This window comes from Fulmarus glacialis, unplaced genomic scaffold (genome assembly GCF_000690835.1).
Source record: "Fulmarus glacialis isolate BGI_N327 unplaced genomic scaffold, ASM69083v1 scaffold44647, whole genome shotgun sequence".
NCBI classification, from domain to species: Eukaryota; Metazoa; Chordata; class Aves; order Procellariiformes; family Procellariidae; genus Fulmarus; species Fulmarus glacialis.
This window is the reverse complement of record NW_009222162.1, coordinates 4,373-20,892: the sequence shown is the minus strand read 5'-3', so window position 1 is coordinate 20,892 and position 16,520 is coordinate 4,373. Positions and strand designations below refer to the sequence as shown.

At 44.3% G+C, this 16,520-nt stretch overlaps 1 protein-coding gene across 1 annotated transcript; it reads right to left on the bottom strand.

The window, feature by feature from the left end:
* Positions 1–376: 376 nt before the first annotated feature.
* Positions 377–15,763, bottom strand: PPP1R36 (protein phosphatase 1, regulatory subunit 36). Its single transcript, XM_009581363.1, is given in 10 exon segments — positions 377–623; positions 1,867–2,055; positions 2,143–2,339; positions 3,617–3,656; positions 8,280–8,420; positions 12,331–12,429; positions 13,340–13,406; positions 13,528–13,649; positions 14,332–14,412; positions 15,609–15,763. Coding segments are annotated over 10 exon segments (1,338 nt in total).
* Between the last annotated feature and the right edge of the window lie 757 nt (positions 15,764–16,520).

Below are 16,520 nucleotides of genomic sequence, written 5' to 3'. Positions count from 1 at the left end.
TATAAAATTAAAAAGATAAAATGAAATGAAGACTTGGTAGATATTTTAAATAACAGCATTTCTCTTTGCTATACTTATTTCACAACGAGTCATAAATTAGGCTAGCTGTATCTGAGAACAAAATGAGAGATAATGGAAATAAAAAAGAAGTAAACACAACATATTAAAGATTCCAGAGTAACTCCATTAAGACGAAGGAAAAATACTTAGTGACAGAACCAGGAATTACAGTCCAGGTCTCCAGTCACCCAGTCCAGGCCCTTCTGTGCTAAACCACCCCGCCTCTGACAAATGAGTTAGGCTTCTTCAGCTGCAATTTCAAAGTGATTTACTTAGCAATGTGAAACCATGCCACTCAACACAGATACCACTTCTGCTAGTTGCTCTGATTACAGTCACCTTCTGCCATTGCTCCTGAGAGCACAGTGCTCTGACTGCTAAGCCTGTTCTGGGGGCTTCTCAGAGGTGGCAAACTGAGGTCATTCGTCAGGATGGAGAAACCGCTCCTTATTCTTCCTTGTTCTTGTTCTTCCTCTTCCTCCTCCTCCTCCTCCTCCATCATCCCGTCAGACATGCTCATACAAGATTTTAACTCACTACAATGAGCTCCAATGATGCCCACCCTGTTAGAAAACATCCTGTTAATCTGCCTGACACAAGGAAGCAAAGGAAAACAGGAGAAAGGGGAACAGATTTGCAATGTTTTCTAGGTAAACCAGCAAGGAACCTTGCCTCCTTTAGCAGAGAATATCTGCTCTCCCCCAGGGAAAAACGAATAACCATGCTTATACCTCATACACTTTGCACACCACGTCATGTTTCTGTCTGGAGTGTGCATGCACACAACATGAATTGCATAAGTCCAAGTGAAGCTCAGCGCTTCCCGGAAAGGTTGGCCCTATTACAGACGAATGACATGACTCTCTGCATAAGCTACAAAGCCAAGATGTTCAGGATGCACCCAGCTTCCAAAGCATGCACTAAACAATTACACGTGCATTTGTAGCAAATTTCACAGTCTCAAGATATACCGGACTTGCTGGTCATGTGTTGTAGATATGTGCAAAGATTTTGCATGTACAGTGCTATAGCACTCATTAGCTTGCCAGAACTCTGGAAGACCCAGGCAAATAAAGGCAATTCTCCAATACTAATTTCCAGGCCAAAAAAAGATGACTTATGTGGGAAAGTCTTACAGGGAGCCTTAGATACACTTCAACAAAGCAAAACTGATTTACAGTGGTCCTGTTTACATGAGTTATTACATAAAAAAGTACTGTAGTAATACTTCTGTTAGCCATGGCTGGATGGAAAATGGAATTCCTCTCATATGGCATACCCAGGCTTGAAAAATTTTGGTTTTATCGTGTACCAGAAGAAAAGGTTCTATTTCTATTGCAATTTAAAAGTACAATGTAGTAACAAAATGACTTTGTCAGAATAAAGTACATCAGTAATGTCTGATCACAACATTATTAAAAACTAACAATTAAGAAGAAATAAGAAATTGGAATGAATCATGAGTGGGAAAAAAAATAAACATCCCATTTTGATTTTGAGAGGTTTTGATTAATTTTTGATCTAGTTTATGTTAAAGCGTATTTCCTTTCCCCAGAAAACTTTTGAATTTTAACAAAGCACTACGATGGACAGTAGCTGCTTTGCCATCAGTTAACCAAGAGTACTACCTCTGCAAGTCTCAGGCTCACTCATGCCTGTCTTGCCTACACTCCTGCTCCTCTCTAACTCCCGTGTAGACCAAATCCTCAGTCCAATGGCCCCTCTCCCGGTGAGGAAGAGCTAGCTGTCCAACACCCTTCCTCATAGCACTACCAAATCTATTTATGCAGAGAAATGGCCCCTTACTTGGCAGTGAACAACTCTGAGAAGTCCGGCAGTCCGTCACATCTGCAGGGCCGAGGGTCTCTGCCCCGACAGTAGTGGTTCTGGGAGAGGTATTGAGCACTGTCCTTCGGTAAGGGCAGCAGCGTGCTGAGCACTGGCGAGCGCTGGTGAACCATGCTGTTTATGGAAGGATGCTTGGCATGGACTTTTCTTGAAAGAAAACAAATGCAGGTGTTACCTCAGTGTATTCGGACAGGGCAGGTTCCCTAAGGACTCACCGGTGTGTCAAATGTGTACCTCAGATACGGCAATCGCACTGTATTTGCATCAGCAGTCTGGTCTCCTGCTTTCTGCAAGTCAACATTGCTCCTGTCTCTTAAGGCGGGATTGAACATGTTGGAGCAAAGAAGCCTGCCGATTTCTTCCCGAATCACTTGGAAGTGCTTCCGTCTGAACACAAGCCAAGCCACATAGCTGCAGAAGTTGTAGAAGCCCTAAATTGAAAACACAGATCTCCTTTTCACTGGGAAAAGGCCCAGAGTCCCACTGCATTCCAGAGTGGAGGCTGGCATGACTCCACTAAAATGCCAGCAACCATTTGGCATCAAACTTTACCATGCATCAGTGAAGATTTGAAAGGAGTGTTTTTTTAAAGGTATGCAGACAGATGAGGCTAGAAACAGGGTTAGCTCAGATGGGTTTCATCTTGCTCAACTCTGACCAGTTTGGCTTAGTCTTGCTGCTAAGGAGATAGATAACCTGAGATCACCACCCAGTTTCCCTCAATAATCAATGGAAAGAGACTGATGGGATGAGTCATTCTGTGGGGGTTCCTATCACATGCATCTATCTCAAGAGGCAACAATTCACCCTCTGGCTGAGCTTCTCTTTTCTGCATTGACTGTCAAGGCAGCCGAAGGGCATCGTCTGACTGGACAGCTATTGTTTGGGCAGCTGCAGGTAGACAAGATGATTCCCACCCTGAATGACAGCATTATGATCACAGAAAATATTACTACCAAATATGAACTCATCGCATCTCACCTCCGCATGTCTGCTTGCTGATTAAAAAAACAAAATCTAGCTTTTCACTCCTATTTAACATTTGTGATCCCTAGCATAAGCTGAATCAACTCCCAATAAATCGAATCTCTTATTAAGTCTGTTCTTGAAAAGATGGCGTTCTGGGACTGCTATGTATCCTTGGAATTGAATTCACAGTTCCCCTCTCTCAAGGAAAGGCTTCCCAGTTTATGAAGTACAAAGTATAATTTGGGACCAGCTGTTCTGTATTAATTTGCTGAAGCCCTGCTACATAGTGAGTCTCATAAGTGGCTGATGGAGCAGGCCAGAAGAGCTTACTGGCATCTAGAAATGTCACCAAGGGCAATGGAAATAAAAGAAGGCTGTAAAATTTCTTACCTACAGAGATAAAACTATAAGGCCAATGATGAGAAGAAATCTATAGACCAGACTTCCCAGAGGGACCTCAGGCTGTGGTAGGAACTGCCTGGGGTCCGAGAGCCACAGAGGGACTGAAATTCCCCGGCTGAGGGCTCCAAGGGGAAAAGGTTTGGGCTGAAGGGCAAAGAGATGGTATTTTACAGGGACATCTAGGCCCTAGAGCTAAAATTTTATTCTAGGTACTCTGCCCTACAAGTAAACTGCTGGGGGAACCAAAAAGGAAAGGAGCATGTGGATGTGCAAGGGAGGGACATGCTCTGGGCTGACACTCAGTCACACTCTCCATTTATCTTTGTGTCTTTCTTACCTCAAAGAAGCTCCGATCTTTCTGCAATGATGTTTTTCTCCTAAGGCAGTGAACAAGAGCACAAAATTAATAGCAGCAGTCGTCCTTTCAGTTCTCTGAACAGAGCATTGAATATGACTCATGGGGCTATGCCAAGCTGGCATTTCACCAGGGCAATAAAGTTGTTGCTGGTAGATCCTCATTACTAGCATGCGGAGACCCACTGTCCAAGAGAAAAGCAGGACTTCTGCATTGCCTCAGAAGGAGAAAATGCAAAATATTGTATGGCTCAGTTAATTAAATCTGACAAAGAACAAAGCTGGATGTGATGAGCAGGGGAGGCTCCCCTGCTATGCTACCTAGACTGAGCTCTCTAGACTGAGCATGGGCCTCTCAAAAGTGGTCAGCGCTGATCTAACCCAGTTCCCACTGAAGTCAATTAAAAAACTCTTCCTGACATCACTGGAAGAGCAACCGAGGGCACAAAGCCAGGCCAATGCTGAGACAATAAACTTGAAAACTAGGAAGGAGATGCCTGATGTATCTCCAAGAAGAAATGTAAAACATGCCCAAGAATGACAAAGGGCCTTTGTTAAAGAAGCAGCAATTTGCCAAGTGGAAGCCTGAGATGCTCTCACCACTCATTTGAGCCCAGGGATTCTCACACAAAGCCAAATGACTGTCCATCATGGAAACAACCATTAAAGCGGAGGGTGATGCACACATCCCAGCAGCCACTCAATTCTCCTGGAGATGGCACAACTCACCCTCATGGAAATGCAAGCAAATTTTCCCTGCTAGCCTACACATTCCTACAGATCTGGCTCGGTCCTGCCAGACATACAGGAAAGCCCATCTCCACATCAACTCACCAACTCCTGACATGTCCCTTATCTTCCCAATAACATCAAGTGTTCCACACATCTAGGGTATCCCCAGCTGCCATCACCCCAGAAACATCAATGCAGAGCAGACCATGAAGATAATACCTTTCAGCCCTATAGCTCTATTTACCATTTTCTGACTTCTATTTATTGATTTTGTGATCAGGAACACCACATATCTCCCTACCTGCCTCTCACCAGCCAAAATCCTGCTGACACTTCACATATTGTGCAAGGGAAAAGAAGCTTGACACTGCAAGCATGGCATGGCCGTTTGACAAAGCAGAACTCCCAGAACAACTCTGATGCTTTTGATTCCTTATGGAATTGTGGTAAAACACAGTATTCTGTCTTCAGAATACCGGAGCAGAGAAACCTAAAGTGACCCCAGCTTCTTAAACCTAAATGTGAAACCCAGCTTCACCTTTTAATATTATACAGCTCGTACGGTGTCTTAGAACTAGTCCCTCATTTAGCAGAGATACCTACGTGGAGGCCAGCAACAGAAAATAACACTAATAATCAGAGTCAAATAAGGCCAGGGGTCTCCACCCTTCTTTCTCCCAGTGCCGTCTTCCCTCAGGTGAGGTATTAAGCTAAGAAATCTGCTTGAAGTAAAGTTTCCTAAAATAAGTGTTGAACTAGGAGGCACCTCCCATGTCTAGGGCACAGTTGCTAATTAGGAAAATACAGAAAGGGTCAGGAAAACATCAAACTTGCAACAAGCTTCAGGACGGGACTTGTAAGAAACGTGAAAGAGTGAGCAAAAAGCATCATGCCTTCTAGTAATATAATAATATTGATTTCTCAGAGCTGTGAGGGGGGCGGGATGAGTTAATGCATAAAAGGGGAGGACAGCACAGCCAAGGGCAGACAGTGCAGTAAGCGTGGGGTTTGGATGCAAGATGATAGTGGCTTCAGACATCTACAAGAACTACTGTTGTGCATAGGGGCACATGGGGAAAAAATGCTTCCTGTGCCATTTAGCAGCTCCCTCCACCGCAGCCGTGACACTAATTGCCCATGGATCAAGCCAACTTCAAGGATCAGTAAGGGCTGGCTCAACTGTGTTTGCGCCATTGATGCATGCAGCTTTGGGAACACTCTGTATTTTTCCCCATTATGACAAATGCCCATAAGGAAACTGGCACCGCAAAAAGGTTGCACAACCCCCATCAACTTAAAAGGAGAAAGCCAGACACACCTATTCCTTCCTCAGCGTTGGAGGCACAAAAGGACTAATGCTAACACACACAAATAACAGGTCTGGAGGAACTCTCTCAAATTCCAGTCTGGGATAGTATCAAGATAGGATTTTAATGCTGCATTTTACAAATCATGTAAATTGTTAGATGAAGATGTTTTCCACCTAAGCCTCCCTTTTTAAAATTTCAGAGAAAACCTTTACATGAAGAATCAATAATTTCATATGAACACACAGACATTTGGCTGATCTGGAAGGGAAAGCAGTTTATCAACATAGTATAGGATTTCATTAAAATGTTGCTATGGTGAATTAGAGTGAAAAGCAAAAGCTTCAACACCATCATGAACCCTTAGTTGGGTTATAAGAAAATATAGTAAAACTGGGGGTGGTAATTTAGTTTCTCAGTTTTTTAATCTAAACATTTTTGAGGTTAAAAAAACCTCATCAAAAGTAGCCCTCACCACAGTTTCCATTTTGATGAAGGACCTTTCCCATCCAAAAACACGTGTGCTCAAAAAATTCCTAACCATCTTTTATAATTACGAGTGTTAATCAGTTCTGTCCCTTAGCTCTTGGTTTTGGCAGTTGATATAATGGCCTGGGAGGATCCAGATAACATTTAAGGCTAAACTGAGTCAGCCTGGAAAAGATTATATTTATATAATTGCAGTATGGTATGGGAAGTGCCATATATTATAACATGCTCAGCATTAGCCTAACTCTGAAGTCAGCTGTAGTCAGCTACCGCCACCCTGCTATGAGTAACTCGGTGAGGTCTCTCTTCATACAGCACCTTACATCATGACGGTTTTAAGACACAGCTCTTTTCTAGCCTTTGTGTTCTCATAGCTTGGACACCGATATTCCAACCCACCGCCAGCTTCTAACCCCCACTGTGATGGAAATATTAAAGAACACAGTTTCTTGTTTCAGCGCTCTGCTCTCGCTCCCATGCTGCTGGTTTTTTGCCACTAGATCTCTTTCTTGCCTCAATCCTGCACATTCCCATCCACCAGACAATACGAGTGAGTGAAGAGGCAGCAGAGCTAACTAGCTGGGTATACGACAGGCTGTTTTATCCAGCTGCATCCAGTTGTTGCATCCAAGCTACTGTCTGCAATAAGTTCCTCCAACCGAGTCTCATAAGTGCAAGCATTAGGGCCACCCAACAGAAATAATGAAATGCTGTCATGACCTTCCCTGTCCAACCAGCGAGAAGTTAAGAGGACGCCTCTGCTCCGCAGGGGTCTGGGAGCAGGGATTTGGCACAGAAGGCTGCTCCCAGGAGTGCCCGGTGAAATGCCGATGTGCCAAGATGCAGAGGGAACACATTCTTCATTCTCAGCGTCCAGCACCTTGTGGGATGGGGCACACTAAAATGAAAGCCCTGTTGGGACAGCAATTTCAGCTCCCCTTTGACTCCATCATTTCACAGGTTACCTTCTCCTCTTGATTAGAAGGAAACCCAGGTTCCCGCACCCCAGCCAGGAGCAAGGTTGCCCGGAGCTGTGTTGCAGGAAGGCAGGTGAATGTTTGTGACTCCTCTGGGGGACTGGCAGCAGTTTTACACCGACTGACTGAAAAAAATCGCCTGAAACTGCTCTGAGAAGATCCCGTGGGACTGGGGTGCTGGATGGGGACTGCCAGCTCCTTTCTACTGCCAGGGAAAGGAAACATTGTGCAGGAACATACATGGCTGAGGAAACAGTCCCTAACACGAGCATGTGTGTGGTCTTTCTCCTTCCACTTAACATTTTTTGTGGCGCTTAGTTGCCAGCCAGGGTTAAACCACAACACCTCCATCTCCTGTTAAAACTCCCCTTTTCTTGTCCCCATAATTCCTTGGTTTCTCTGCCTTTTCAAACACCCTCCCATTGTCTCCTGCTTTCTTCAGTTTCTTTTTTAACTCCCACTACAGTTTTCCCTCCCCTTTCAGTTCATCGCTGGGACCATCGCATCTAAAGACCAGTTGGTCTCCACCACTCTGAAAAAGCCATGCACCGTCTTCCCCACTCAGGAGTCCTGCACTTCCAATGCCCAAGCACAACCTCTTCTTGTCTCTACTCCCTTCACTTGCTGTCCTTCAGGAACATGGTCTCCTTCACTTGCTAGACTAGTCTTATGCTATCTCAGACTTGGTATAAGAGGAAATTTATGCAGAGATCAGTGACAACCAGCAGGGACATAACCATTTGCTTTCAAGATTTAGTTAAGTGGAAGTGGCAGGGCTGGCACTGGTTTTTTGCCCTGCTGACTTTCATCTTGAACCCATCAAAGTCTCCTGCTCTCTTTATCTAGCAAGGCTTCCGCACACCAATGGCTAGAGCTTTCCAGTCTGGTATCCAGAGCTCTGCTGCAACTCAGTGTGGCCAAATCAGTTGGCAACAGCTCACCAGAAACACTTTTGGAGTCGGTTATGAGATGAGATAGAGCTGCAGGGAGATCAGGACACTTCTCTGCCTCATGGTCCCTTAGCCCTCTGTGACTCCTTGGCTCACAAGACATTTATTACCCTGGGCATTCAGCAGAGGCCTTGGCCCTGGGCTGCTGTGGCCCTTGACATAGTGAGAGCCCCCAGAAGAGACTGGCTTACTTTCCAGTGGGCATGTGGTGCTGCTGTGCCATGCCTTGTCCGAGGATACGGTTACAGTACACCTTGGCAAGGTGAATCCTGGCCACCGCTAACTTCGCCAACACATCGTCCATTTCTTTCTTCTCTAAAAATATCATAGTCCTGTTTAAAGCAAAAAAGGAAAAAAAGTTTTCAGGGAAGGTGCTCTGGACAGATGGGATGCTAGAAAGAGTGACTGTTCCCGAGAAGTAAGCGTGGGTTTCGGGCACATAAACCACCGCGCTGCGTGACACCACCGTCAGGGGACACCTCTGCAGCAAGGCTGGGCTCAGACGCTTCCAGCGCAGCTTGGCAATGCCGCTGGGGCCGCAAGGCCTGGGGCTTGGGCCCAGACAGTCTCTCTTGCCCCACACAACTTATACGCTGCATGCCCACAGCCCGTCAGGTTGCCGTCTTTGATCCTGCATAGCTTATGAACCCTTTTTGCAGCCTGCATAAAAGCCCCGGAGGTGCGTTTAGATATCTCCGGGCGCAGGCCCTGTCACCGGGCGGCCTGGAGCGGTGGGTCTGGCTCATTCAGAGACAGCACTTACTCCTCTTCAAAAAGGCACATGAAGTGCTTTTGGGACTGCCTCTAAACAGGAGCGGCTGACACCGCAAGCCTGTATTTTAAACCAATTCAGATCAAACACTAAGGAAATGCCAAACCAAAGAGCTTTCTATTTCCTCCGCTTCCCCTGTAATCCACCCAGCTGTCTGCCGGTGCCTGGGAGCGCTGCCGGCCTAAAAGTTACCAGCCTCCTTTCACACTCAGGAGAGTTGGTTTTATCTGTCCTACCCCTGATGGCCTCCAGCTCTAAAGCTTCCTACACAACCCACCTTTAATAAATTAGGACAATTACTCTGGGCTTCTCAAGGATAATTGCTAATAAAATTCAGCAGATTTTCCTCAAAAGACATGAAAGGGTTGGAAGCAGAAACAGACAGAAACTAAAGGGGAAAGAAAATGCAGGACAGAAATAATAGCCCTTGTTCCATTCATGTCTCATCCACCACTGCTGAGTTTTTGTTCTTAGAGTCACATATTTCAGACGTGAATACTCCCAAGCTGTCTCCGGTGGGGAATGCCTCATGCCCACTTTCCATGCTTTGGAAAACTGGTTGGTTGTTTTTGAAGTTAGTTACAAGATCTTCCTGAACCTAGAAGAAGCCAGGAAAGTCTTAGGCTTGGATTTACAAAGAATCAGCACAGCATCAACAAAAGACAAAGTCACAAGAAGACAAAGATGTCCATATTCATCCTGATGTTCTCTGATAGGAACCCCTTCCAATATTTTCTTTTCCAAAGAAAGTTTAATGCATGCAAAGAAGCAATGACTTCTGAAGCCAGGAGAGTCTTAGACATTCTCTTGAGGCGCTGTGGACACTGATACTTCTACACGGTCTAGGTTCAAGACAGTTGAGGAGCTATTCAGACCATCAGGCCTGGCTCCCTGTGGACAAGAGTAGTCCCAACAGATGAGTTAGGCATCTCTCATAGGCAGCCCAAATGGCAGGAACCCCAAAACACACCAACTAGGAGCAGGAATAACCAGCATTGTTTTCTGTGCTACTAGGTTATCACACAGGGTCTACAAGAAGAGCAGCTCAAGGACTGCACAGCCATTGGATGTGTCTGTCATATAGGGACATCGGGCTGATAAAAGACTAGGCGGGTCACCAAGCCCAGTCTCCAAATAATCTGTCTGTCAGATTAACTGGGGGCAAATTATAGGTGTCACTAACGAGGCACATGAAATGGTACCGGCATGTCTTGCCTCCAGTCTGTCTCTACTTGTGGCATATAGCCAGTACTACATAGGAAAGGAAAAAGGCCTCTGAACCTAAATTACATCTTGGAGGAAGGGGGAGGGAGTTGTCTTCCTAGGCAGGCCACTAGCAACAGCCCTGAGCATGGGATTTATATGGGATAGATATAGGCTATGCAATCTTCTTTCACATTCTCTCAAATACATCAGCATATCACAAACCCAAGGATTCTTATCACAAGTGTATTTTTATGTCATTATGATTCTATTATGTAGTTACAAAATCCCTTTCACAAGCTCATGGAGCTCCACCTTCAGAAAAAAAGTAGTTTTCTTGCCTGACTCCACTACTTCCTAGTGGAAGACCATTCCAGAACTTTACTCCACAGGAGGAAAAAGACAGTCCTTGCTACATTTGATTTGAAATATAGCACATACCAAGATCGGAATTAGACCAGGTGGATAAGAGAGGAAATAGGAGGTCTTGAACAGGGAAAGAAGATGCAATGTCAGAAAGCTCTTCACGCCATGATTAATATCTCCCTGCTCCTCCAAGTCAGCTAAGATGCTAGAACAATTAAGGATGAACTTCAACATGAAATAGGACCTAAAATTGCCTTTTGTCGTTTTACTTTCCTTTTCTGTATTTATACTTCAGTAGATCAATATCCCGACTTCCTACTTCTGCAGGTGTCTCTTTAAGCTTCTCTGACGTTACACTGCATGCAGGTAATCCTGACAAGCAAGCCACTTCCCTTCAGCAGAGGTAATGAATCTAAATAAAACAGTATTGTAGAATATCCCTTTGGGAAGCGGAGAGTCAGTATATGTTTCCCACCAAAAGGCAGGGGTCACTTTGGGAGCACTGCATGCCAGAACACATTGAAAAGTCTCTCCTGGCAGGGTTTATCCAGTGCTTACAGCTGACACCTACTAAGCACAGCCCCCTTGATCCAGGAAACATAACCCTATATTGCAATAGGTCCAAACTCCTCTTTGTTTCAGTCTGTTTCTGTATTTGCCACACCAGTAGGTGATATGAGCCACTTTGAGATGTCATGACCCACAGAGTGGTCTCCTTATCCTTTACCAGCCAAGACCGAGGGCATCATCTTCTAAATTGCAGCCCAGAGCACCTCAACTGAATCTATGACCTTTGTGTATGAAACTACGCTGATGGTTTCCTTTATTTATGAATTATTCCTCACACAATGAAAGAAACACCTGTCAATCTATGGATGTAGAACAAATCAATTCCTTAAGGCCAGCAATCCTCTGACAGTCTTTTCTTCAATCCAGATAAATCAGCCCCTCTTTATGTCAAGGCTTCATGAATTGTGAAGTAAGTGATCATTAGGTGTTTTAAGAAAATGGTCAATCAATTCTCAGAGACTATTATAGACTCCAGAAAATCACTGAAGTTTCTTACAATCATAGTTTGTAACTCTGTAATGCTTTCTCGCAAGGCATATAATGCTCTAACACAGCAGCTCCTATTCACTATTCCCCTGGCATCCCCACTTCCACTCTGCAAGGTTGCAAGTGTGGTCACACACCCTTACTTGGGAACTGCTTTCCTAGCATATATTCTTCGTGTTGTAACATGTTTCTAACACCTAAGAGTCATCTGAACCTGCTTTGCAAAGTATTTAGAAATGAAGTCTTAAAGCAGTGTGACCCACAGCACAAATTAACACCCAGCAGACTCGGTTGTGACTATTTGGTGCTCTGTATTGCAAGCAGAAATGACTGGATGCTAATGTTATTGCTGGGAAATGGCATTAAGGGATGGTAATTCAATCCAGGGCACTCACATAGATTTAACGTTGGTGGTAGTAGTAACGATTTATTCAAATTGCAGCAGGAGCCAAATTATTTGGTGACCCCATTGCGGCAGGACTGGATCCAGCCACCATCTTGAAAGGGAGACTACGGTGATGCCGTGCCACGTGAACAGCAGTGCACGCTGCTCAGGGCAAGGCTGGGGCAAAGCAGGGTTCAAACCCTCCCAGAAAATCTGCTCTCTACATAGTCAGAGGAGCCTGAGTCCTGGAGAGCACAGAGGACAAGGGGATGGGAGACATAAATGGTGAGACCAAGGGGGTTTTTCTCCTTAGTATTCCATATATAGAGTGGGCCAGTATAGCAAGCAGTCCTTGCTCACACGCAGAATCCCACTGATTCTGACACGAAAGACTGCCCTGTGATTCCAGATTTGCTGGGGCGAGCTCTGTGTACTTACACCCCTAAAGTCTTGTACTCACGAAATCAAGGAGCTGCATTTCTTTTCCAGGGCAATTTTTTCCAGGTAAAAAGATAGGTAGAAGAGCAGGGCCATGAGGAACTCATCTAGTTTCTCATTCCTAAATGGAAGGTAGAAAGGTCACTGTGAAGTCTGCAGATTTGCAGATATAGACACCATCAGACCATTATGAAAAAGAACAAAGTCTCTGCTCAAGGGCCTGCATTATACCAAATATTAACTATACGGTTGAGACCTATTTGTAGCAAGCACTCCACCCCACACTAAGACTTTGAAGGCTTTTACAGAATTACTAACAGAGTCCAATAAACACACCGAAGAGTGGATTGAATTGGATATTACCAGACATACGTCCAAGAAGCGTGTTTTCTGAACATGCTGGAAGAGTGGCATTCACATTCAAAGGAAAAGAGGGACAACTCAGGCACCTCTCCCCTTCTGAAAGGACAGTATGGCTAAGGCTCAACAAGATCTACAGATACATTCCTAAGTCAAAGGCAATGCAGCCACTGTATGGCCCTGGTGATCTCAGGGATATGCCTCTGAGATATAATGCTCCGCCAGCTGCCTCCTCACTCTTAGCCTATAAAGAAGCAATGCTGATAAGCGACAGCAGCAAACAATGAGCCCTGTAGCTCTGACGGGAACAGCAGCAGCACAGGAAGGCAGCCCAGATTCCCAGTCGTGTCAGCACTCCTGCTGCACGCAGTGTTGTGGATGCACTGGCTAACATGGAATTTAACTTAGAGTAAAATGGACAACAACCTTCGGATATTTAGGCCCAAGTTCTTGGCTTCCTTTAGGTAACAGAGTGGAAGGCTTTCAAACAGGTGATAGGATTATTTCTCTGCACATGATGAGGACAACATGCATTTGGTATTGTTTCCCACTGAACCTCATAGATGAGAGATTTTAAACCTGATATTTCATATTCTACTTCTCATACACCCCGGTGCCTCCACTACCAGCTACGCACACATAGTTCTTGAAACAAACTCTAAATAACATACCTCATAACTGCTGCAAATGATAGCATGTGATGTGACTCATTTGCTTCTTTCAAAAGCAAAGCAGCATCTGAAAACATACAGAGGAGAAAACCAGTATTTCCTCAAAAAAATTGCTAGTGTTAGTAAAAATAGCTTTCTAACTTGTATGGGCGATGCCTTGCTGATACGAAATACCAGCAATTACTCACATTTGACATCATCCAACGTCACATATTCATGTTGTACCCACTTTGACAGCCTATGCAATTTTCCTTCTGTGTCAGCCAGCCTTCTTTCAGGGAGCGTTGCACTGCAATCATCTTGGAAGATGCTAGTGGTTGACCAACACATAACATTTAAGGACACAGTGTTAATTCCAGTCTGAGAATATTAAGATTATCTACCTGGTATTTTCTCTCTTCATTGCACTCAAAGGGACAGGCAGTGAAATGTGTTTGAACTAACTTTCAACTATTATAACCGCAAAACAGGCTGGGGATGTTGAGAGAAATAGGACATTTCACCTCCAAGGTTGCGTCTGAAGTTGCTCTTTTAGTTGCTAATATAATAAATTGTGACTATATTATTTAGATCAAAGAGGTTTTAAGTAATGGATGAAAGTCAGCTATACCATGTTGTGAATTTATAAAATTATTAATAATAATACTACTACTTTAATCTTTGAAGTGCCTTACACAGATGAATTAATTACCTCACAATACTCTTTAGGGTAGGTGAGAATTATTACCTCGTTCTGAGCGATCTGGAAACAGCAACAAAGATGCTGAATGACTTTACCAAAGTCATACCAGGCTAGTGCCTGAGCTAGCATTCAACACCAGGCATGTCTGGCTCTGTTTTTATGTTCAGGCCACTCATCCACCCTGTTGAAATGACAGCTGGCTTTCTGTTTCACGTGTTTTGTTCAGACATGATCCTCAGACAATGGATGAAAATATTCCCACCCAAAGAATCTTGTTTCTTTTTGAGCTAGGCTAGTCAAATTGAAATACCTCTTTAATGGCTTGACACGGATTTCCTGAAAATGAGTATTTTTTCCTTCCTTAAGGTTTTCTTCAGCTGCTGAATTGGAGCTGAAATACAGAGTATGAGCATGCAGTAGTATGAATTTAAATTACTAGCAGCAGTGCAAAGAGGTCAACATCCCATGATACAAAGTCATATCTACTTTGGCCTCTAACTGACACTAAGAAAACATCTGGGTTGTGGTGAAGTCCACATGAGACATTGCTTTCAAGAACACAGAAGCAAAGAGTAAAGGGGCTTCCTGCTCTGTCTCCTGCCACCATACACACTGCACCATGTAAACCCTTCAAGCGTCTCAGGTGGCTTTAGGAAAAGCCCGTAAACTGCTCAGTTCCAGAGCTTTTCTTTGGGATCGCTGAGGGCAGAGACAGGCAGAGGTCACTGGGGAGCTCACTCCTCTCCCTGGAGAGCTACCGGGCAGAGTCAGCAGCGTTCCCAAACCCAGCAGAGAAGTTGGCCGGAGCCGCTGAGACAGAGACCATGAAAGGCGCCTGCAGTAGCCGTGTGGCCAGGGCAGAGGTGAGCAGCCTGGCTCCACTGTGACAAAGGCTTGGAAAATGCCCAGCAGGGCAGGGAGGCAGCAGCTTGGAGCGTGTGACTGACCCACCGCCGCCACGCTCCACCGCGCTCCCTGCCCTGCGCTTGAGAAGAGAGCAGGGGGGATATAGTTTGGGTGTTGGGTTTTTTTGCCCAAATAGTTTAAACAATAAAGTCTTAACCCACAACTGCCACAGAAATTCAAAGCACAGTTCCGTGCACTTTGTCCCCTGCAGAGCTGTGGTTTCCCTAAAGGTTTGCAGTCCTCCAGTGCTCACCATTGCACAGGGTCATACGTAACACCGGCAACAGGGAACACCAGTGTGTGGACTTCCACCTATAGACACCTGGGGTGGAATTTGGCCCTCGCATCCAGCACTGCTGCTCCAGTGCATGGTGCACACTTCTGACACGTGGCAGGACTCGCCACGCAGTTTTAGCTGATCCTCTTTAGGGGGTTCAGCCTCAGAGCAGTGTGGAGTACATGCATATTTCTGATTTTCTCCATTAACAAGAAGGGATAAATGCCACAGAGCAACAGTTAAAGAACTCCAGTCTCAATCAAAAATAAAAAGTAATTAAAAAAAAAATTGTCCTGCAGTTGGTGTTCAGGCAAAACAATATTAGACTCTGATTCCACCTTACTTAGAACTGCTGCATCAAGGACTAAACCTGCATAATTTGAAACTAAACATCATTCTTTTACCTTGCAAATTCAAGTGTGTTAGTATCATCTTTCCAGTACCACACGCCTGGAGTTAGTTTTATCGTCTGCAAGAAAATAGCATATAGAGTACATGTCATAGATCTATGCTCAGGTTCTCAGTCCAACAAAGTAGTTATAATGCAAGCACTATGCATATGGGCCACTTTCTATCTTTTTCAGTCTGCTTTTCACCCAGATATTGTTTGTGTGTTCTCTGAGATTAAAGGTTGCCAGCATAAGAAAGAAAAACATGTATCTATCCTTTTTTTATGCCTTTCAGATTATGAATAAATAATTGAAAGTTTGCTAAGGAACATCAGTTCTTTGATTTGTCAGTGAATCAATAAAGACTGAAAAATCAAATGGAGCCATGCACTAAACAACACATTGCTTTTATTTGGGTTTTTTAATAATATTTATGTAATTGTAGAGACTAAGTATCAGGAGAAAGGAAACTTCTGTTTAAAAATGGAATACGTTATGCACTTTCCTGATATTCTGAGAACTTCAAATAAACACCAGATAGACCCTTCAGGGGACACTGGCCAAAACTATTAGTAACAGCATTTTACAGTATCTATATATAATTTTTAAAAATCCATACAAAAAAAAATCCCCTGGAAATAAATAAGATCTATTAGTCCTTTCTTAATTAACAAGAGAGATTTGCAAACCCTTAACTATTATTTGCAGGCCACCTGTAAAGCAAAATTACTCTTATTGCTGAAATCCTTCTGCCTACAAATTTAAACCGAGTGAAACTTTAAGGCTTTCTGAGACTTTCTGCCAGGTGCCATTCAGCCAGCCAGCCACAAGGCTCTCACAAATTCTTGCTCAATCTAATTTGGTAGTAGAGCGCTGGATACAGGACACCAGAATAATTTCACGCCAGCAGCCAGCAGCCCATGCGGT